At 37.6% G+C, this 22,599-nt stretch overlaps 1 protein-coding gene across 1 annotated transcript; it reads right to left on the bottom strand.

The window, feature by feature from the left end:
* Positions 1-4,421: 4,421 nt before the first annotated feature.
* Positions 4,422-21,363, bottom strand: LOC109006915 (protein REDUCED WALL ACETYLATION 4-like). Its single transcript, XM_018986356.2, has 17 exons — positions 21,045-21,363; positions 20,858-20,916; positions 19,844-19,935; positions 16,784-16,921; positions 16,621-16,677; positions 16,464-16,536; positions 9,502-9,660; positions 8,738-8,887; positions 8,340-8,595; positions 7,034-7,149; positions 6,860-6,946; positions 6,656-6,744; positions 6,442-6,504; positions 6,232-6,288; positions 5,387-5,483; positions 5,125-5,283; positions 4,422-4,902 (listed from the first exon to the last, which is right to left on the bottom strand). Exons 2-17 carry the CDS (start codon positions 20,888-20,890, stop codon positions 4,897-4,899), a joined length of 1,632 nt encoding a protein of 543 aa, XP_018841901.2. The 5' UTR covers positions 20,891-20,916; positions 21,045-21,363; the 3' UTR covers positions 4,422-4,896.
* Positions 21,364-22,599: the final 1,236 nt, after the last annotated feature.

The raw sequence follows: 22,599 nt of genomic DNA, 5'->3' as shown, positions 1-22,599 counted from the left end.
TAGCTTCCGACTGATGCGCAGCACAGTCCTTTTTATTTTTGTAATATGACCATCTCAAAAAGGATAAAGATTTACTATTTTTTTTTTCTTTTTTTTCCTACTCTTGATTGAAGTTTATGTTCAAACTTCACTAGATCGAGAATCTCGTGGCTCATGAGTGAGTTATCACTAGTGTTTACAGCGTGTGAAATTTACCATAATTTAACCGAAATGGTGTGGGTGTCTATGTGTGTGGCAACTTTTGGCAAATCAGTAACGAATTGGGTACTTTTAATTGTTTACGATGATCTTCATGATGGCATTCAAAGTGTGAATAAGTAAATAAATCCCATTATCCATCCAAACATGGAAACCCCTCCCAACCCCGAGACCAACCCCCATGCCCATATTTCATCCAACCAGGTGAGGGTGCTTCTTCTCCACTGGTTCCCGACCTCTTAACCATTGACAATTATGTAACCTGTGGCAAGAACTATGAGATGCGCACTCAACATCAACAACAAGCTCGGTTTCATTGATGATAATATTCTTAAGCCAACTGATTCCTCTAATCCTCTATTTACTCCATGGGAGCGCTGCAATGATATGATAATTTATTGGATTCAACACTGTTGGTTTTGAACATAGATCAACTATTGCACATGCTGACATTGCTGCTAATGTTTGGACTGACCTCCGTGAGCATTTTTTCATCTAAAATGCACCACACATTTTCCAACTCACGAAAGCCATCTCATCCTTGGTACAAGATGTTGATTCTGTGAGCGTCTACTACAACACACTGAAGAGTTATTGGGATAAACTAGAAATTTATGAGCCGATGCCTTTATGCACTTGTGGTTCGGTGAAAACTTCGACAAATTATAATCATTGCACTAAAGTTATGCAATTCTTGATGGGGCTATAGGACTCCTACGACTCTATTTGAACTCGGATTCTTCTATATGATCCTCTTCCCACATTGAATTGTGTCTTATCTTTATTCCAACAAGAGGAATGACGGAGGCAACTTCATTTCCATCCCTGCACTAATGGCAATGGCCACAAGAGGACAGTCATCATCTCACAAGGACAGATTGTATTGCTCTTATTGCAATACCTAGCCATTCTCTGGAAAGATGTTTTAAGGCTAATTCGAATCTCTATGTTTGCTCGCATTGTCGCATCCATGAGCATACCAAAGAAAAATGCTACAAATTACACGGTTTCCCTCCTGGCCATAAAAACAGTTTTAAAAATAAATCTTATGCTAATCACACTTTTCTTGAGTAGGATCAAATTCACAATGGATCGCCTATTACTCAAGAGCAGTATAGTCGTCTTCTTGCCTTACTCAACACCTCACAGAATGACGCCACTTCTCCTTTTGTTAACCAAGTCCAAACCACCGCATCTAATTCAAGCACTAACACCACGTTTGGTACACCCTTTTGTTTATCAGTACTCACACAAAACACTACACAAACCACCATTGTACCATGGGTTATTGATACTGGTGCTACAGATCACATGATCTGTAGCCCTAAGTTTTTCACACATAACACTGCACAAGTCACTCATATGGTCAAATTGCCTAATGGGACCACTACAGCAGCTACCCACATTGGTGATGTTCATCTTTCTGCACATTTAATTCTTAAAAATGTACTTTGTGTTCTTGAATTTTCCTTCAATCTTATTTGTGCAAAATCATTAACAAAACACTCCAATTGTTGTCTAATTTGCTTCTCGGATTCATTTTATATCCAAGACCTTTCCTCTTGGATGATGCATGTGCACGATGGCTTGTATCATCTTCAACTTCAGCGACCTATCCCAAGTGTTCTACAATATTTTTTTGTATACCTTGTTCCCTTCAAATTATGTCAATACTATTGTTATCACTAAGTTTGGTGAATTTACTTTATAACATTATCGGCTTGGACATAGTACCATGACCCAACACATCTTGAATAATATTAACAAAGCTCGTGTTCAACCTTCGGCTCTTGCAAAACTTCCATGTGATGTTTGCCCCTTGCCAAACAACACAAATTACATTTCCACAATCTGTAACCAGAAACCGGTCCGGACCGACCATTTTATACCCCTACCTAGGCTACATAAAAAATCTAGAAAATAGAATTAGTTCATAATGGAATTGAAAAGAAAAATAATAAAATTGATGTTCTTCGTTGAAGTCGGTTGATGAAGCATGCGGCTCTCGTCTCTGCCCTTCAGTTTTGCCTTCTCGAAAGAACACTTAAAAAATAAATTCTGTAACTCTAAAATATAAAAACTCTTGACTCCGATTCAGAACTCTCCTTTATTCATCCCACAAGTCGAGGTTAAATAGATGTCAAAATTCAAATTTGGAAACAAGATAACTGCAGCTACAATCTAGCCTAAAGATTGTAAAATAGTTTCTAAAGATAATTGTCATAAAAGAAAGTATCTCAAGAATAATGAGATTATCTAAAATGGAATATTCGGTGATATGTGGCTTGAATTGTGGAGCTAGGAAGGATTTGGTCGCCAATAGATTGATTGCAGAACTCGGATTTGGTGATCAGCAACAGATTGATTCCGGTCGGGATGAATTATCCCATCAAGTAAATGTCGTGTACACTAAATATAATTGGCGTGGAGGTCACAAAGACCACACGGCCCTCTTCTCACCTACTAAGTGAAAAGACTCTCGATTAGGATGAAAGACTCATCTCGCATTTTCTAGTTGTTGTTCATGATGTCGTTTAGGTTGGTATTTTAAGTTGGTCGTTTAGACTAGTCACTCAATCTAACCGCCTAGTGCCTTCACGCCAAATCTTCGCACCTTCTGGTCGAGCCTTTTGGTCGCGAGTTTCCTCGCCTACCGAGAGGTAAGTCTTCTGGCCTTTGGGTGAGAGAAATCTCTTTATTGCCCACGGGACAAGACTCACCTACCGAGAGGTAAGTCTTCTGGCCTTTGGGTGAGAGAAATCTCTTTATTGCCCACGGGACAAGACTCATCACCCAAATCTCATCGACTATTTTCAGATCTCACTGCCTCTCATTGGTCTGAATCTGTAGTCTATTCTTTTGTACCAAAATGTTCTTCTTTTGCACTAAATCTTCTCATTCCTTCAAATCCAAGAAAATAAATAAAAATATGTAGAAATAAAATAAAATCAATAGTATTGAAAGAAAAATGACACTTTTCATAAATAAAAGAGTGATAAAAATCACATAAAAATAATATTTATCACTTACTCTGATGCCAGCTGAGCATGTTGCCCAGACACAAGACAAAGACCACTGGCTTTTGTGTCTTCATAGGCAATTCTCTTGTCTCCTGGAAGTCAAAGAAATAGACCACTGTGTCCAAATCATCTGCAGAGTCCGAATATAGAGCAATGCAGCTGTGGTTTGCGAACTTACATGGCTTCGATATTTTCATTATTTTCATTCCGTTATTTGTTGTCTATAAGTAGCAAGAGCATATTGTACATTTTCACGTGGAATAGAATCTTCAAATGCCTGTGTCATTTTTCATTCTGTTATTACACTCCATCTACCTCCGCGTCACTTCCATTACGAATCAACCAAATGCCAGGCCTTGCTGCGACGTTACGGCTTTCGGCCCACAGAAAGTCATAAAGCATGGCAACAAAGATGCTTCCACACTTCAAAAAGTTCTAACCGTACCAAAAATGCAGTTGCAAGAAATCTGAAGCCAATGTCGGGTGAACCCTTCTCTGTCTCCGATCAAACGGCAAACACTGCCGTCTTCCTCCACCCAACACCTCCAAACCCCATCCCTTCTCCACACGGCTCCCTGGTATCCCCTCCCAACTCCAACGCTCCCTCCCAAGTTCCAGCAAAAAAATCTCCTAACCATGTCAAGCTCAGCACCACCAAATCCTACCTCTCAAACCTTTGGACACTACAAAATCCAAGCTCCAAACCATACGCACATGTACAACCTATGCCTACACCTTTGACGCCATGATCAAGACCTTCAGAACCAAGGTAATCCTTGGCTTCTAGAATGGCATATTTGCCGGGATCTTCAGCTTCATTACTTCTTCTATTGCATACTTCGACACCACTCCGCTGGGGAAGTTGATCTTGTCCAAATTTGACTGATACCGGTATTAGGGATCGTCATTTTATCAACAAAAATGGTTCCAAAGGTGTTGATCATGCAACAAGCATGGACCGGAACTAAATTGCACAATATCTGATGAAGTGGTCTATTTGGAATGGATGGTAGCATAAAAGGTGTTAAAAACAAAATTAAGAACTGAGAACGCGTTACTCAAATCGGGTACGAACATAAGGGTGTACAGTCTGTCTAGATGAAAATATCCCCCTGCCAACCCACAAAAGAACCAAAAAAAGGAAACCAGGGGGGGAAGGGAGGGGGGAAAGAAGCAATAAAAGGTCGAGAACAATGTTCCAAGAATATAAAAACATCTCAGAATTAAGATTTCCAATTGAATACACTAAGTTCAAATATGCTCCAATCATGTAACACGACATTGACAATCAAAGTTACACTAGTAATGAATCTCGAATTTCTTTGATGCCAGACAAGTGATATATGTCACAGGATGCTACGTTTTCTTTAATGATTGAACACGAAGAAGAAAGAATTTATATGCACCATTCAGCAGTATTACAAAAAAGGAAGAAGAAACAAAAGGATCTTTCCTGTCATTTCCTGCCCTCTGCCACATGCGAAATGTATATCAGACTTCTACTTTCAGCCCTGATGCAGCAGTGAGGGCAAGTCTCTCCAGCCCATTGGAAATTTTGCTTTTAAAGCTAGATTTGCAACCAACATCTTCCAAAGTCCCCTTATTTAACTCCCGCCTCAATACTTTTCGCACATCCAACAGGAAATATCTATGTAATTCTGTCCTAAGTCTTAATTTGTCAGGCCTGTAAGAGTAATTTCAGTTACTAGTCATCATATAAAGGTAAGAACATCTAGTTGAGCTCAGAGATCGTTTAAAAACTGTGTAAATATATATTATATACCAGAATCTCTGACCCACAATTATGACAAAAGCCCTTCGCAAATTCAAAATATGAAAACTCTCCCTAATAAACAATTAAGTGCCATTATGTAGCAAAAAGAAAATTTAAGACAAATGGAATTACCGGTGAATGAGGGATCTGAAGAAGAATGAGTGATATGAAGTACAAGCACAGGAAAATGGCAGACCCAGCAAGAAAATTATACAGCAGCCGCCGGTTGTCTTTTGTGGGTATGAAAACTGTCTTCAGCGTATTGGTTAATTCAAAAATCCGTAGAGATACCTGCATAAGCAAGTTCAGAGTGCAGCAAAAAATGCATAAAAAATGGGAAATGATTAATACTGGTGGCCTTCATAAATTAAGGGTCAAGAAGAAATAAGCTTACAATGACATAAATAGCAGTAGTGAGCATGAAGTTAAGCATGGGATATTCTGGGACAAAAGAAAGAAGCCACTTAGGCTGTCCATTAGGCACGCTTGATCTGCAGATAGATAGAGGGAAGTTAGAAACATTTGAGCTGAATCAGTATGGTCTGTTTTCAGATTTCTTAATATTCTCTCATTTTACCCTCTTATCTCTGCCAATTTATTTTCTCTGTACATTTGCAATTTGGTACTGTTTCATTAGTAATTTTTCTTGAAAGTGTCAGAGGAAGAGAGAAAGTGTCTACCTTTACCATAATATCTATTTTGAAAATAATAAAAAAAAATCCAAATATCACATGGAAATCTTAACAAGAAAGCTTAAATATCTCATCCACCAAGTGTAAATAAGGAAAAGCTTTTAAAACCATAGTATTAACTCACTCCCGAGAAGGGTCACACGAGGTTAAGCAATTATATAAGTCAACATCAAAGAGAGTTAAAAATGATACCATGCTAGGATGTTCTTAAAATATAAATTTTCATACTCATTTTTTTTTTTTTTGATCAGTAAACAAAATTTTATTGATCTAAAGGAGGCAAAAAGCCAGTATAGGACATATACAAGAGCAACGCCTGTGCGTGCTAGTTTAGAGATACAAGGAATTCATGAAAAGACATGCCATGGAAATCAATTACAATCGACCAATGAAGCAAGGTATTGAAAAACAAATTTCTAAGCTCTTCCATCGATCATAAATTTTCATACTCATAAAAAGAAAGGATGTTCTTAAAATATATAAATTAATAAATACAGATTTGTTATATAGATCTCCAAACCAGTGAAAGATAAATGATTTTACACACCTCAACCAGATGTGGAACTGTGAAATATAGGTCTCCAAAGTTATCTTTCCAAGCCACCTAACAATGCCAAGTAGAACATTAAAAAACCTTCAAAATATGGTAGCAGAATTCATTTGAATTTATTAAAAAAGAAGAATAAAGCCACTCAATTACTGAAAAGAGGGTGTCTCAAGTATAGAATGGTTTCATTATAAAGACAAGAAAACGTACGCAAAGAGAGTCAATGAGAAACTCCGAAACTGCTGAGTGAAATTCCGTAAGCAAATATACACACTGAAATAACAAAGGTCTCTCATAAGATGCTGGAAATGAACAAAAAAGGGTAATTGATTGAACATCTATGTGAAATCTTACAAGATTCCACATACCCAATCCCAAAAGTAAAGATAAAATAGGACAAATATAGCAACTAGTCAATACGCACGTTATTGGAATCCATGATGTGTAGGGATGATATTTGTTGTATGTAACCTTGTCCAGCTTGTAAACATATTCGTACCACATGTAACCAACCTAGAAAAGATATTAAAATGAAATAAAGATGATAAGTGAGAAAATCCAAAATAGATTGTTAATAATCTATAAGCAAAAAATGCATATGATGTAGTCACAAGATCATGCAACTCACAAATGAAGAGACTGCAACAATGCTTGCTTTGATTGAGATTCTCCTCTTAGTTTCAGATTCCTCCAATTTTTCCATCCATTTCTCAACCTAACAAGTTCAATTTTTTAAAAATTTAGTAGTTGGCAAACCAAAGAAAGCAAGACCTAACAGATGATCAAACATTTAAGAGATTACGTTGGGGTGGTAATACGCATATATCATTCCAATGATCCATATATACCGATCAAGTCCAGATCTGAAATGCCATTCATGCAGACGAGGGAGATCTGGTTTTGCAGGATCAGTATACCCTGTCATCAGAAGCAACTGTTAAGTATACGCAAAAGACGCTAGGAATTGAGAAGGATAGAAAGGAAAAGGGTGAAAAGAAGGGGAAGAAGCAAATAACTTTTTTTTTTATAATTAAAAAGAAATTTTAATACCAAGAATAGGCACAGCCCAAGTATACAGGAAGTATACAAGGAAATACCTACTGCACTCTAGAAAGCAGGAAAACTAAAACAGATTCAGTACATTATCATCATTCCTTACAAAGATCTTAGCCCACAAACACAATAAGAAGAAAACCAGGAGGAGAGCTTGAGTTAATAATCATGATCAAATAGAGTCTGATGAGAACAAAAATAGGTTTAAGGAGACTAAGAAAATAAACCATATTCAGTACTCACACTTGTCTACAACTCACAAAAGGAAATAACATAAAGCCCAAAAATAACCTAACCAATATAACAGAATTCAAAATTAGATAATATGACCCTAAAACTCATTGCCTGAGCTGTCCTCGAAGTCAGCATCCATATACATGTGACTGCAGCTTGTATCTAGTGTTCGCACCATACCCATATTCATTTAAAAAAAAAAAACATGAAAATTTGCCACTAGAGTAAGCATAACAAAAGCCAATTTATCATACTAAAATCTTCGTGATATGCATTCACAAATAATATAATTGCAGAAGAGGAGTTTACAATAAATAAAATTTTCATTAAAAGGGGAAGGTGGTGAAAAATCGAAGTTCAAGGGAGATAAAAATAAAACATAAAAGTGAACATATAATTTTTTTATATAAGTAAACTATTATATTGATATGAATAGGCATAGCCCAAGTACACAAGATGGTATACAAGAGGTCACACCTATTTAGAGAGTAAAAGTGAACATATAATTGCGGCCAAGAGATAACAACAACAACAACAACAATAATAATAGTAATAGAAACAGTACCATAACAAAAACACAATGACAAAAGATGAGACCTAACCAAAACACTTCCAAATATAAATGCCAAAAAACTAAAGCTTTAGATTTCAAGTCCAAGTTGTGTGCTAAAAGTTTTTGGCAAAGATCACTTGAAGAGCTAAAATCAAGCAAGGTGACAAGCAGAGCTATGAAATGACTCCGTAACTTTCATATTAATATTTAATTTAGCACCAAATTAAAGCTAAAACATAAGAAAGGTAACACAAGGTAGGTTACTAACCTAAAAGGAATGCTAGTGGACGCCAGAATATGTAGAAAACTCCAGGAATTTCCCAAATCAAGATAACCACGAGAAAGCATGCAAGAATCTTCACAGCCATCACTGAGCTTATCTCATTGTACTTGTTAAAAATCCCAAGGGCTCCATAAACCATTACAGTGAAAAGCGTGTGCATTGGACAAATATAGTACAGCATGTAGTCATTATTAAGAACAATGCAGCAAAATGCCACAAAGAAATTTAGCCGCCACATCATCTGCATTGTATAATAGAGATTTAGAAGATTTTGATTATCACTATTATGGAATTATCACTACACATGGAAAGAAGATTTAAAGGAAAAAAAAAGTTAATTGAGTCTTCAAATGAAATGGTTGTACAGTCGTACAATCTATTACCTGGGTAAAGCGTGCAAGGCTAAAATCCTTTCGAATGTAATAATAGGAGAAGTTTCCAAAACCAGTCATCCAAACATATGCAGCGATAAAGACACGTATTGCATTGTATATCTCCGCCGCAGCAAAGTAATGGTACATTAAAAATAGGACCTGCCAAAACATAAACAGAATCGTAGATGCCATCTCAGATATTAAACTGATACCTAGGATTAGGCATATCCCCAAAGGTTGTTGCATTCCTCAATCTTTAACATTCCAACATATGAAAACCAAATAAAATAGTTTCATAATTTCTTAGTAGCATTTATTATCCAAATCATAACACGTATGGCTGGAATGAAATAAAAGTGCGAACATGTGAGGCAAATTTAGAAAGAAATGTAAACTAAGTTAGTGGCCATATAAATGCCAGCAGCTCCAAAGCACAAATATCCAAAAATAAAGAAATCATTAAAAGAAAGGGTGGGCCTAAGTACCCACCCGTGGGTAGGCCTAAGTGGTAAGGGCGACTTGTGTGAATGTGCCCCATGTCACAGGTTCGATTCCCCCTGGGATCAAACTGCGATTTAAGTGGGAGGCCATGGCGGTGGGTTCTGCTAGTCTCCCCGGGGGTTTAGGTTTCATGGGTGAGTCCTAAGAACTCTGCTGTGGGGTGGTTCCCCCGTCATCAAAAAAAAAAAAAAAAGTGGGCCTAAGCATGAGAAAAGAGAAAATGCAACCATAGCTGCTGATCACAAGTTATGAGTTTTGAAAAGAGTACTTGCCTGCATCCATCCTTTCCACTCTTCAGTTTGATGTCGATTAAGATAAAGTAAGGATTTTCCAGAGAATGCTGACACATCGCTGTGCTTTTTCAAAGAAGTCATTGCTGAAACTATGATAAGGAGAACGTAGAGAAAGAGGAAAAGATCACGATTGTAATTCTGCCCAAGGAAACCATCACCAAAAATTATTAAAATTGTCAGTAATGAATTCCAACCAATTGTGTGTAACATATTAATTTATTTGTATATACTGGGCTAGGCCTATTATTGGAGTAATATAATTTGTTTACTTATCAAAAAAAAAAAACATATTAATTTAAAGCATGAATCTGACACCTACATCCAAGATGTCAAAATAAATTGTTCTTTAGGAAAAAAAAAAAAAAAGTAATAAACAATCCATAACATACAGTGGCATGGTTGTTATTTTATTTTCTTGTATCAATAGCATTGGTACGTTTTGAATATAAATTAAGTGCTGCATTGAAGGTAATTTTTTGTAGGTGCATTAAAGATAATGAATCTAGACAGCTGAAAAAAATTGAAAATTTCTATCTCCTAACCTAAAATAAGTACCTAATTTATAAGGCATATTTGGTCAACCACCCCCAGACCCTTGTGCTTTGGGTAAGTTGAGATTCGCTACCTATAGTTCTTTTCTTTTTAGAAATAACCTCTCATGATATCTCTGTTGTTCGATGAAGTCAGAAAAATTTCATCCACCCTTACTATCTTTTTTTTTTATCGGTAAACAAATTTTTATTGATCAAAAGGGAGACATAGAGTGTCCAAGTACACGGGACATATACATGAACACGTTCACAATGTCTAGCTTAGAGATACAAGAAACTCATGAAAAGACCTGCCATGAAAATCAATTACAATCGACCAATGGAGTAAAGTATTGAAAAACAAAATTCGAAGCTCTTCCATTGATCTTTCTTGATTTTCAAAGCATCTTGCATTCCGCTCCCTCCAAATGCACCACCATAGACAAATAGGTAGCATCTTCCATATGGATGCAATTTGAGTGTTGCCCCTAATACCTCCCCAAGAGGCTAAAAAATCAGACACCCTTTCCGGCATCACCCACGCTAACCCCACCCGTGCTAAGACATCTGTCCATAAAGACATGGCAACCTCACAATGTAGTAATAGATGGTCAACGGACTCACCACTCTTCTTACACATGTAACACCAATTTCTAGCGATAATGCCACGTTTCCTTAGGTTATCTATGGTAAGAATCTTCCCCAAAGATGCTGTCCATACAAAAAAAGCTGCCTTTAGAGGTGCCTTTGTCTTCCAAATGCTTTTCCATGGGAACGGGACTGAGTTGTGCAAGTTTAAGAAATGGTAGAAAGAGCGAGCTGTGAACACTCCCTTCTTAGATGGACGCCAACATAACTTGTCTTCTCCTTCCCCCGACACACTAGTGGAATACACAAAATCAAAAAAGGCCGAAAGGTCGTCCATCTCCCAATCTTGTGCATCTCTATGAAAAGTGAGGTTCCATTGGGAAGAGCCATGGGAAGAGATAATCAGATCTGCGATAGAAGCTTCTTTCCTTCTTGCTAGGCTATAAACTTGTGGATAAACATCCTTGAGTGCCCGATCACCACACCATAAGTCATGCCAAAACTTTACCTTAGATCCGTTGCCAACTTTGAAGCAAGTAAGCGTTGCATATGTGTCCCACCCTCTTCTAATGTGTTTCCAAAGCCCAACTCCATGAGGTCCACTCACTGCATTAGAACACCACCCTCCCCAAGATTCCCCGTGCTTCAACGCAATAACGGTTCGCCACAAGGCGTCCCGTTCTTGGTGATATCTCCATAACCATTTGCCAAGCAAGGCTTGATTGAAAGTTCTCAAATTCCGTATACCCAAACCTCCTTCTTTGATAGGGGAACAAATTGTGGCCCATTTCACCAAGTGAAATTTAAACTCATCTTTGATCCCTCCCCATAGGAAATCACGTTGAATTTTCTCCATGCGATGAGCCACCTTAGCAGGGAGCGGAAATAAGGAAAGGAAATATGTTGGTAAGTTAGACAGAGTGCTTTTTATGAGAGTCACCCGGCCCCCTTTAGATAAGTACATCCTCTTCCAACCAGCTAGTTTCCTCTCCATTTTTTCTATTACAACATCCCAAATAGATTTCGATTTGAACGCCGCGCCTAATGGAAGACCAAGATATTTCATGGGCAGCTGAGTTATCTTACCCTCCAAGATGGATGCCAGACTCTCCACATTGGGTACATGTCCCACTGGCACTACCTCTGATTTAGCCAAGTTCACCTTCAAGCCTGACACGGCTTCAAAGCATAATAAAAGAGCTCTCAAAGCTCGGATTTGCTCCCGTCTGGCCTCACAAAATATTAGTGTATCATCGGCAAACAAAAGGTGAGTGATGTTAAGCAATCCTGAACTTGCCTCTCCCACTGAGAATCCTGATATGAATCCTCCCTCTACCGCCCCTGAAATCATCTTGCTGAAAGCTTCCATCACAAAAACAAAGAGAAGAGGAGAAAAGGGTCTCCTTGTCGCAAACCTCGAGAGCTCTTAAAAAAACCTTTGGATGTGCCATTCACCAAAACAGAGAAACAAGGCGTGGAAATACAATGAAGGATCCAGGAACACCATTTAGAGCCAAAGCCGCATCTTTCCAACATATAAATTAAGAAACTCCAGTTGACGTGATCGTAAGCTTTCTCCATGTCTAACTTACAAAGGAGTCCCGGCTCTCCTGATTTAATACGACTCTCCAGACATTCGTTGGCTATAAGCACCGAGTCAAGGATTTGCCTACCTTGAACAAATGCATTTTGAGGCTTCGAAATCAAGCCTTCCATCACCTTACTCAGTCTGTTCGCCAATACTTTGGATAAAATTTTGTATAGCCCACCCACCAAACTAATGGGACGAAAATCTTTCACTTCTACAGCTCCGGGCTTTTTCGGAATGAGTGCTAAGAATGTACTATTAAGGCTTCTCTCAAACCGCCCGCTTCTATGAAATTCATGAAAAACCTCCATAATATCATCTTTAAGCACATCCCAACATGTCTGGAAGAAAGCCATGGAAAAGCCATCGGGACCGGAGGCTTTATCACACGCCATACCTTTAATCACCGACCTGACCTCTACCTCATCAAATGGCCTCTCGAGTCGTTCCGCAACCTGCGGGTCAAGAACATCAAACACCAACCCGTCAAGTATCGGTCTCCACTCAAATTGTTCCGAAAACAACTTATCATAGTAATTGACAATGTGGTCTGAAATTTCAGTATGGTTGGAAGAGACCGCCCCATCTATCAACAAAGTATCTATAGCATTGTACCGCCTATGTGAGTTGGCCACTTGGTGAAAAAACTTGGTGCATCTATCCCCTTCCTTTAACCATAAAGCTCGTGATTTTTGACGCCACGATATTTCTTCCAAAAGAGACAACCGTTCAATTTCCGCAATCACTTGGGATTTGCGGGCCCGCTCGGATTCAGTGCAAACCCTCTCCTCTTCCACACCCTCCATATTCTTAAGCTCCTCCATTAGAACAGATTTCTGACTGTCCACATTACCAAACTCTTGTATATTCCACTCCTTCAGGTCCTTTTTCAAAGACTTTAACTTGCAAGCCATTTTATAGCTAGCGTTACCATTAAAATGGTAAGAAGACCACCATTGTCTTATTCTGTCCAGAAAACCCTCCGACTTCAACCACATGTTCTCAAATTTGAAATGCCTTGGGCCTCTTCTGATGCCCCCACAATTCACAAGAATGGGAAAATGATCTGAATACAACCTGGGAAGTCTCTTCTGAATGAGATCTGGATATTGTGCCTCCCATTCCGGAGAGATTAAAAATCTATCTATCCTCGACCAAGATGGAAGTTCTCGATTGCTAGACCAAGTGAAGGAACCACCTGCAAGAGGAATATCTAGTAAATTCTGTTCGGAAATGAAGTTAGAAAAATCTACCATTGATGAGTTGAAACCCGAGCCACCTGATCTCTCGCTCGGGAAACGGGTGACGTTAAAATCACCTCCAATACACCAAGGTAAGTCCCATAAACTGTTAATACCGGCCAACTCATCCCATATTAGCCTTCGAGACCAGTCAAGATTAGGACCATAGACGCCTGCAAAAGCCCACTGATAACCATCCCTTATGTTCTTAAACGAGCAAGCCACCACATAATCCCCCACGCAATCTTCCATTTTTTCCATCACTCTTTTGTCCCACATAACTAGTATGCCCCCGGAAGCTCCATTGGACGGTAAATACAGCCATCCCACATGCAAACCGCCCCACAAACTCCTAATAGTACGAAGAGAAATAAGTGCCAGTTTAGTTTCTTGTAGGCAAACAACGTCTACTTTCCAACTACGGAGAAGGGACCTAATAAGTAGTCGTTTATTCATGTCATTGATCCCTCTCACGTTCCAAGATAAGATTTTAGGCTTCATTAACAATAGAGACGTCCCTCCCTTTTGCTCTATCTCTTCCCGAGGTTCCCTCCTTATTATCATAGTTAATGGAGCATTGCAATCTTTTCAATTCTCTCTCCTTTTTAGCAGCCGACTTCAGTACCGTAGAACGACCAGCTTCCATGGCTACTAGGAGAGCCATGAATTGGTCTTCGTACCCTTCACATGAAATCCCCACCCAACCATGAAGCTCCTCTACTTTTTTTAGTACCCAATCTGATGCTCGAGGTGCGATATGAGGTGGGAGCATCTGTAAGGGTGACGGGCTACCCATCTCCTCCTCTTCTCCGCCCACAGAGTCCCCATAAATGCTCAGCTGACTGGTACCCATCTCCTTTCCAGCGACAGAATCTGCTCCCTCCAAGATAGTGAGTCTTGACCCACCCATAGCTGCGTCTGATTCAACCACTTCATCGGGGCAACCTGTGTCTGGTTCAGCAAGCTCCAACCACGTCATCGGGACTGTCTGTGTCTGGTTCGAAGACATAGGCTCGAATACAGTAGCTAGAGCAACATCACGTATAAGTCCCGAACCTTCTCTGGTCTTGTCGCTGCTCGCAGACGGCTCCTCTGACGTCGTCGACGTAGTCTGTGCGCCGATACCCTTCATCGTGACAGTCTGTGCAGTATTCGGGCCATCGTGAGCACAGAGGCCGTCGTACATCTCTTCTACTTGCTCTGGTTCTGTACCCGCCGGCGATGCAACGTCCAACGTGGCCTCTGCAACCTTCGACGAAGTCGACTGCGTCGTTTCCGGCGACGGTGGCTCAGGCCCACTCGTCGACAGGCCACCTGCGGCCTGCATCTTCTTCCTCCAGAAAGGGCCTCCCTGCCGTGCCCTCTTGGGCTGGGTTTCAGTATACAACACTTGGCCCTTCCCCTTAGGCCCACCATCCGTGTCCCCAAGGCCCAAATGGCAACCCGAGCCCACTCCTTCCAATCCATAACCCTCAACGCACCGTATCAACTCCCCAACTCTATTAGTAAGCTCCCCCAACGATTCCTGCACTTCACGTAACTCCTTTAGAATTTTTCCTTCATTCAGTCCCATCACCCCTCTGCCATCACCTACTCCACACTGTGTTTCTGCCGAAAAGGGAGTTAATCCCTTTTGCAAGTCTCCCATCACATTGAGCTGCACAGTTCGAGGCACCTCCAGTGCCTCCTTGTACGACTTGGATGGCCAAGTTTTCACCCTCTCAAGCGATGGGTTTCTTCCCTGGACACCTACTCTGCCCATGTCCTTCAACACTGCCACCATCTTCCTCCACCCCATTCCTGCCTTGTCTTCAGGTATGAGAATGTAGCTCCTGCGTCCTCCCCCCCCATACACAGCCAAAGCCATATATGAGCCACGAGAGTTAGAGCAACGCTGGGCTGTAAGGCCTCTGTCGCCTTCCCGTCGAGCTGAGTAGTAGCCTTTGTTCTCAGCCTTCAAACAAGCCTCCAGTGAGTTAACCAACCAACTGATAGTCTCTAAACCCAACCATATGCAACTCACACCTTTCCATCCTTTATCAGTAATGGACACCCTACCCCCAAGTCTTCTCACCTCAAAAACCTTTGACTCTATAGCTAAACAACTAAAAGATTTTGCAACTCCACCCTTACTATCTTAAAAGATGTTGAAGTTAGTAAGACTGCAACGTGAAAATTAATTTTACTCGAAAATAAAATTAAAATTAAACAAAAAAATAAAAAGTAACTTTTTACATTGTAAATATTTTATTAAAAAAAAAAAGTAAAAGGGTGGTCTTACTATTTTTTAAAACATATTTCTGAAATTATTTTTTAGTTATACTTTTTAAAATTAATTCATATTTTTAAATATTCTAAGTTTTTCATGTGACAGTCTTGCTGATTGCCATATATTTTCTGAATTTGTAACAGATGAATTTGTATCTCAATTTAGGCAAAACATAGAAGGCATTTGACCAAAAAATCTTAATAGTCTTGTAGATAGTTAAAAACTATAGTGAACTTTGGGCTATGCCTATTCTATTAATACAATCGTTTAATTATAAAAAAAAAAAAAAAAGATAGTTAAAAACTCTTAAGTAGGGTCGTACTACTTGCATAAAAAAAAAAAAAAAAAGATACTATCAAAATCTTGCCATCACAATCATATTTGGAAAAAGAAAGTAAGCATGACAGACAGGAAGGAATTGTTTTCCACATACACCAAACAAAAAATTAAAAAAAAGGTAATATTATAAAATTATGGCATGTTGCAACAAATGATGATTCATGTCATCCAAATGTAAAATTATGTATGACATGTAGATGGACAGGTATGAAGCAGCACTATAATCAGTGACAAAAAGAACTATTGCCCAGAATTATGTAGAAAAAGTGCCACGTGGAGATCAGTAAGCATCATAATATCTTGGGGTAGCATCCAAGTATAAAGCTATGCTAAATAGGATCATGCGTATGATTAAGAAAAATAATCAAGAAGCACGACAAAAGCACCTTTGTAGATTCTCCCAATAAATTCGTGCGATCACACGTGTAGAAATACAGCAGAATTGCCCCAAACTCAGACCTACATGAGTGTAATAAGATATAAAGCAGAAAGCCTAAAAGTTATGTATTTCAATAAAGAGATTTTTAAAAAATAGCAACTTACATTGCTCTCAAAGTGGCTCTATTTTCAAGCAAGAAAGAGTCATCCATGGTCAAGAACCTAGAAACATGATGAGCAGAGGGTAAGAACACTTGAAAGACACTCAAAAAAATGGAACTCATAAGTAAAAAAAATGAACTCCAAAGGATTAGTCATAGCAACTGACCTAATTAGATTCATTTTCATGGACGAACTATGCAACTTTGCAGATGCTGATCTTGTGAGGCCTCCTTCCAGCAAAACAGCCCGATCATCTTCTTTGATTGTCTCCTTTCCCAATTCAACCAGATTAATGTCCGAGTGACTGCAACCAAGAAAAATTATTGTCAGAGAATACTAGCATCAAAAGTCGTATTCTTTCTTCTTGTCATCTCAAAAATAATAAACTTCTTAATTTTAAAAATACATCAAATAGAAGATGGGAGACTAAGTGCATCTGTGACCAAAGGAAAAAGGGGGACACATTTAATTTATGATTATTTTTTTTATAAGTACAAAATTTTTTTAAGAAACCAAGTAATTAGGCATAGCCAAGATTTATAATTAAATTACATCTTAGGAAACTAAATTTCAATCAAATTCAACAAATTGCAGCATCAAATGGAGATCAAATGTTCTATTACTGGCCAAAAAACAATAACAGCAGTAGTAAATGACCCTACCCTTTTTTATATTCCTCATGTTATCTTGGACAATATAGAACCTCAATTTGAGCCCACTCTTCCTGTCAATTCGATGCAACATACTCTAAAGGTTTCATCAAGTGTTGCCTCAGTCACCATTGATCCATCATTAGTCTCTGATATCATTTCTCGACCATGTCCTTTTCTGGATTAAATATGACCTAATCCACCCAGCCCAATCCCAATATTTTTTTAAAAAAGTTGATTCATTTCATTAAAAAATGCAGAGAGGCGCAACCCTAGTACACAAATGCATACAAGAGATTAGCCCTTTCAATGGACAGAATATAAATCCATAAATTCAGAAATATTAGTATAAAGAGAAATATTATGCGCCCAGGTCCATTTATAGAGATTGGAGCAGCATATTCTTGAGCTCTTCCACTGACATCTCACAATCTTCAAAGCATCTGGCATTCTACCATCTCCATAAGCTCCACAATACACATGAAGGTGTCATTCTCCAAATGGCTAAAACTAAGCAATCTCCCAATTGACCTCTCCAACAATCATCACTTGTCTAAGCCTGATCCATCAACTCCAGAAAGGCTAAAAATCACAATCCATATTGCTTTTGCCACTTCACAATGGAGAAGAAGGTGATCTATGGATTCCTCACTCCTTTTGCACATGCAAAACCAATCCATCACTATCACATCTCTCTTCAACGGGTTGTCCAAACTCAAAATCTTCCCAAGAGCCGCCATCCACACAAAGAATCTAACTCTCAAAAGTATACTGACTTGCCATATGCTCTTCCATGCAAAATAGGAGTCTTCCTAGATAGATAATGCTTGGTAGTACAAATTAACTTCAAACTACCTCCTCTTTGTAAGGGATCCATTAAATACTATCATCATCCCTAGAATGTAATTAGGTGTCTCACTTTGTATACTTCCTGTGTACTTGGGCTTTGCCTAGTTTCATTCTATTCAATAAAGCTACTTATTTACTTATAAAAAAAAAAAATCCCTTGCCTCAGTCTTTTTTTTTAAGGTAAATCAAACAAAATATAAAACCCAAAATAAAAAGACAACATCACCAACTCCACCTCCTGAAAAGATATAATAAAAGATAAATTCAAATGAAGAATACCATTTGAATACTCCCTATTATTTGCTGCCCAAGCCTCCTTATTACAAGCAACACAAGAAAACTCCAGAAAATGCCTTTGATGATCGATTCCCACACCATAGATCATGCCAACTGTATCTCAGTACTCTCCCCAACTCGTATCTAAAAAAGAAAGCCCCCCCCAAAAAAAAAAACCCCTCATGTGTTTCCAAATGCCAACTACATAAGGACCCAGGGAGGATAAGGGCATGATCCTCCATTCATAATATCCTACTTCATTTCAACTACCCATCTCCATAAAGAATCCCTCTCCATAGCATAATGTCATAACCACTTCCCTAACAATGCTTTATTAAACCTAGTCAAAAATCAAAATTCTTATCCACAAACCACCTGTTTGCGTCAGAGAACAAATCTTCAACCAATTGACTAAATGAAACTTAAATTCAGTTTCTTTTGCTCACAATTGGTTTGTCTCACTTCAATTTTGTGGTTGAAGATGGTATCTTTCTGTTTGGTTGAGAAGAAACTTAATGTTTGGGGAATATAATATAGTAGGAATGGTCAGCTTAATTCCAGACAAGACCAGTCAAGGCAGGCTTTTATCCCTTCAAAATTATTTTTCTATGTATAATCAGAACCTTTGTTTCTGTGTGGCAGTTTAACGTGGAGACTTGTACTCTACATTAGTCTATGTTTGGTACTTTCAAGTGGAGACTTGTACTTTACATTGGCATCACAATTCGATCATACAGGATAACAAATATCACTATAAAGCAGAGGGAATAATAGAAATAAAAATCTACCAAATGTTTAGTCAGCAAACTATTGGCAACCAAAAACAGGAGCCTCAAACAAGGATGCTGCCTTTCACTCACACTTTTGCTCTGGCGCACACTTTTGCTCAATAGACCAAGAAACCTAAAAAAACTATATTAAATCTCTCCCTCAACCAAAGCACACTCACTACCTGCTGGACTCCTTCAAGCACTGCAGAAGAGCAGAGGGTTTGGCAAGGCCACTAACCATGTATCATAATTAATTTATCCAGTAAATATGGGCAGGGCTATCAAGCAGGTTTGGCCTAGACACCAACTAGAGATCATAATTCATTTGTGCAGTCGAATTGACTCTAAAAGAGGCACAAGGTGAAAAAATACAATCAAAAGAAAGAAAAAAAAAATCTAGCTAACACTTCTGTCTTAAAACTAATTCATATATCATTTTACCCTTTGAAAGGCAAAGGCTTACTACTAATAACCAAGCTCCATATCGAAGCTTTCTTATGAGAGTACTTTAAAAAGAATAAGCTAAGCACACATTTATGGTAAGTAAAATAAAGGAAGTAGATTGAAATTGGTTAAAACATATAACATACAAACAAGTGAACGTCAATCAAGACCACCAAATATGCAAATAATCCCAATCCATAAAATCTGTAGGTCCCCATGTTGACATAAGAAACTTACACTTTAGAAGGATGTGAAGATTTCTTGTATTCAAGGAACTCTGAATAAATCCATGCAACAAAAATTGGTATTATTCCAAGCAAAAAAGACACCTGAAAGTATTCAAGGAAGCTCCATTAAATAAGAGGGAAGCAAAAAGAACAGATAGGTATTAAACAGATTTAGATAAGATGAGCCTAGGCTATCGTAACAAGATGTGCAGCATGGCATCAATTTTTTTTTTATCTTTTGTGTGTGTGTGTGTGTGTGGGGTGTTAATCAGGTACTGATATCAATGTCATCCACCCTATATTAGACACAAGTGGACAGTGTGTTATTCATTTAGATCAGTCAAATGTGTCCAGGTAGGAAGAGAATTGTGTACAGCATGGAGTCCAGTAGAAACATTCCTCCTTGAGGAATAGCTATGCTACTGAGTACTCGTGTCTACCATAACAAAAATGAAATGCTTTGTCCACTTTAAGTGTAAAATTAAAGCAAAAGAAAGCCACCATAAAATTTTTAAAATTTTCTTCAAAACATACAATAAATCCAAAGAGTTTAGAAAATTTGGAGTTTGCAATGAATGCGTTGAAAGAAACAGTTAGATAAAGTGAACCAAGAGCATGACTTTAGGACAAGCATACACATGATCCGTACAAAGTTTTGGAATGGACTAATAAACACACACAGTAATACTAATGATGAGCTAACAAAGTATGTATGTAGCCATTCCATAAGCCAAGAAGACATTACGGGATAAATAGAATTCTCTTCAGATCAAGTGGCCACTCTCAAATTTACAAACAATTTTCACTTCAGAAAAATGAATACGTGTTCAACAAAAATTCACAAGCTAGAACACAGACGTCACGTTATTATCCAATTAGCACAACCACAAATTCAACATTCAGTTTTTTTTATAAGTCCAAATAACCTATTCCATTCAACCGATCATGTCCGACGTTCTCAGCATTCAGTAAAAAAAAAACAGAAAAATGAGAGTATGACACAAAAGTATGCATAAAACCGCACCTGCCCCGGCGTAAGTGGCGCCGAAACGACCATTTTCGGTCCCTCAAGTCGGTAGGGAACTGCAAAATCCCGAGAAAATTTAATCACATCAATGACAGCCAAATGTGATATTGTAATCATATCACAAACAACACCAAAAAAGCACCAGAATTGTAAAATTTGAGTAGCAGATGGAACGGAGAAGTACCTTTGAAGCTTAGGATTGCAAAACAGATCGATTGGCTCTCTAGGACATCGGAATCATATATATGAGAAATGAGAGAAAAAGAAAGAAAAAAAACAACCCTAGCTAGAGATCGAACACACACAGAGAGAGATCTAAATACAAGAAAGAGAAGAAGAAGAAGAAAGCCTTCGCGTAAAGAATAGAGAAAATGTCGGAGGGTACGTCCCTCTCTCTCTCTCTCTCTCTCTCTGCTCAGCTGTTCAAACTTCAAAGCTGTTGGGGGTGGGTCGGGTTGGGTCGTGGTTGTGCCTTTGCTTTCTCGCTAACTGAGATCAACAAAGCTTTGTTTGTTTAATTTTCATCATTTTATAAGAATTTGTGTTGTGTCGGTGTAGATAAAATTAGAGACTTTTTTTTTTGTTTTTTTTTATGTAATTTCTTTCCTGCCGTATTGTCAATACAAGAAAGCAAGACTACTCGTTTAGTATGCAAACTCATGTATTTCTTGGGAAAAATTTGATAAATCTGAAAGATAAATAATAGTTATAGTCATGAGTATATAAGAGTCATGTAATTATTTTTAAAAAAATGAATAAATAAGAGATTTACATGAAAAAATAATAAATTTTTAATTGTAGACCTCACTCTTTTTCAAAATTACTACACGACGTTTGTACACTCTACGACTGCATATAACATTACTCAATCTGAAATTAATATTAAAATTTTATTTTTGTAATAGTGGATCATTTTTTTAAAATAGTGTACAAAATTTACACATTATAAAATTGCATATAACATTATTTTTTTTTTAAATAAGTGCATGAAACTTGTACAATTAAAGATTGCTGGTTTGGTTATATAAAATTAAACTATCTCATATAATTATTACAACTTTTCTAAATCCTCACACGAAATATAATAAATAATTCAACTTTTTAAAATAAAAATTATATTATAATAATATTTTATTCAACTTTCAACAAAATATTTCTTCTCATTTCATCTGAATTATATAACCAAACGAACGATGTCACATGGGTGACCTTTTCAATTTTGAGTAGTGTTATATATACTTCTAATTTTATTTATATTTTTACTTACAAGAGTCATTTTGTTAGTTTTATTTTGAAATTCAATTTTTGAATTTTAAATTTTATAATTTTCAGCATATCAATTACTGATATGTGGATAAATAAATTTTTTGTAAGTATTTCTTATATACACTAGGACAAAGCAACAAAGCACGTTTACTTAGTTAGATTAAATAGTTGTTTTACAAAAATAATATATTTTTTTACAAAATTTATAAAAATAGTTGATGGCATATATAACTTAGAAGACATTGTTTCAACTTTTATACAAGTAATATAATTAATAGAATACAAATGAACTTTAACAAACAAATTAACTGTTACGATTAGTACTTTAATAAAATGATTGAATTTGCATCATCAATATGATGGTATTTAATGGCGTGTTTTGGACTAAATGAGATTTTTTCTCCTTTTTTCCTATATATTTTGCTGGATAACTGTATAACCTAGTGTTTTAAATTTCGTACCATACCGGCCGG

This window comes from Juglans regia, chromosome 3 (genome assembly GCF_001411555.2).
Source record: "Juglans regia cultivar Chandler chromosome 3, Walnut 2.0, whole genome shotgun sequence".
NCBI classification, from domain to species: Eukaryota; Viridiplantae; Streptophyta; class Magnoliopsida; order Fagales; family Juglandaceae; genus Juglans; species Juglans regia.
The sequence above is the reverse complement of the archived record's forward strand: the minus strand, read 5'-3'. Positions and strand labels throughout refer to the sequence as shown.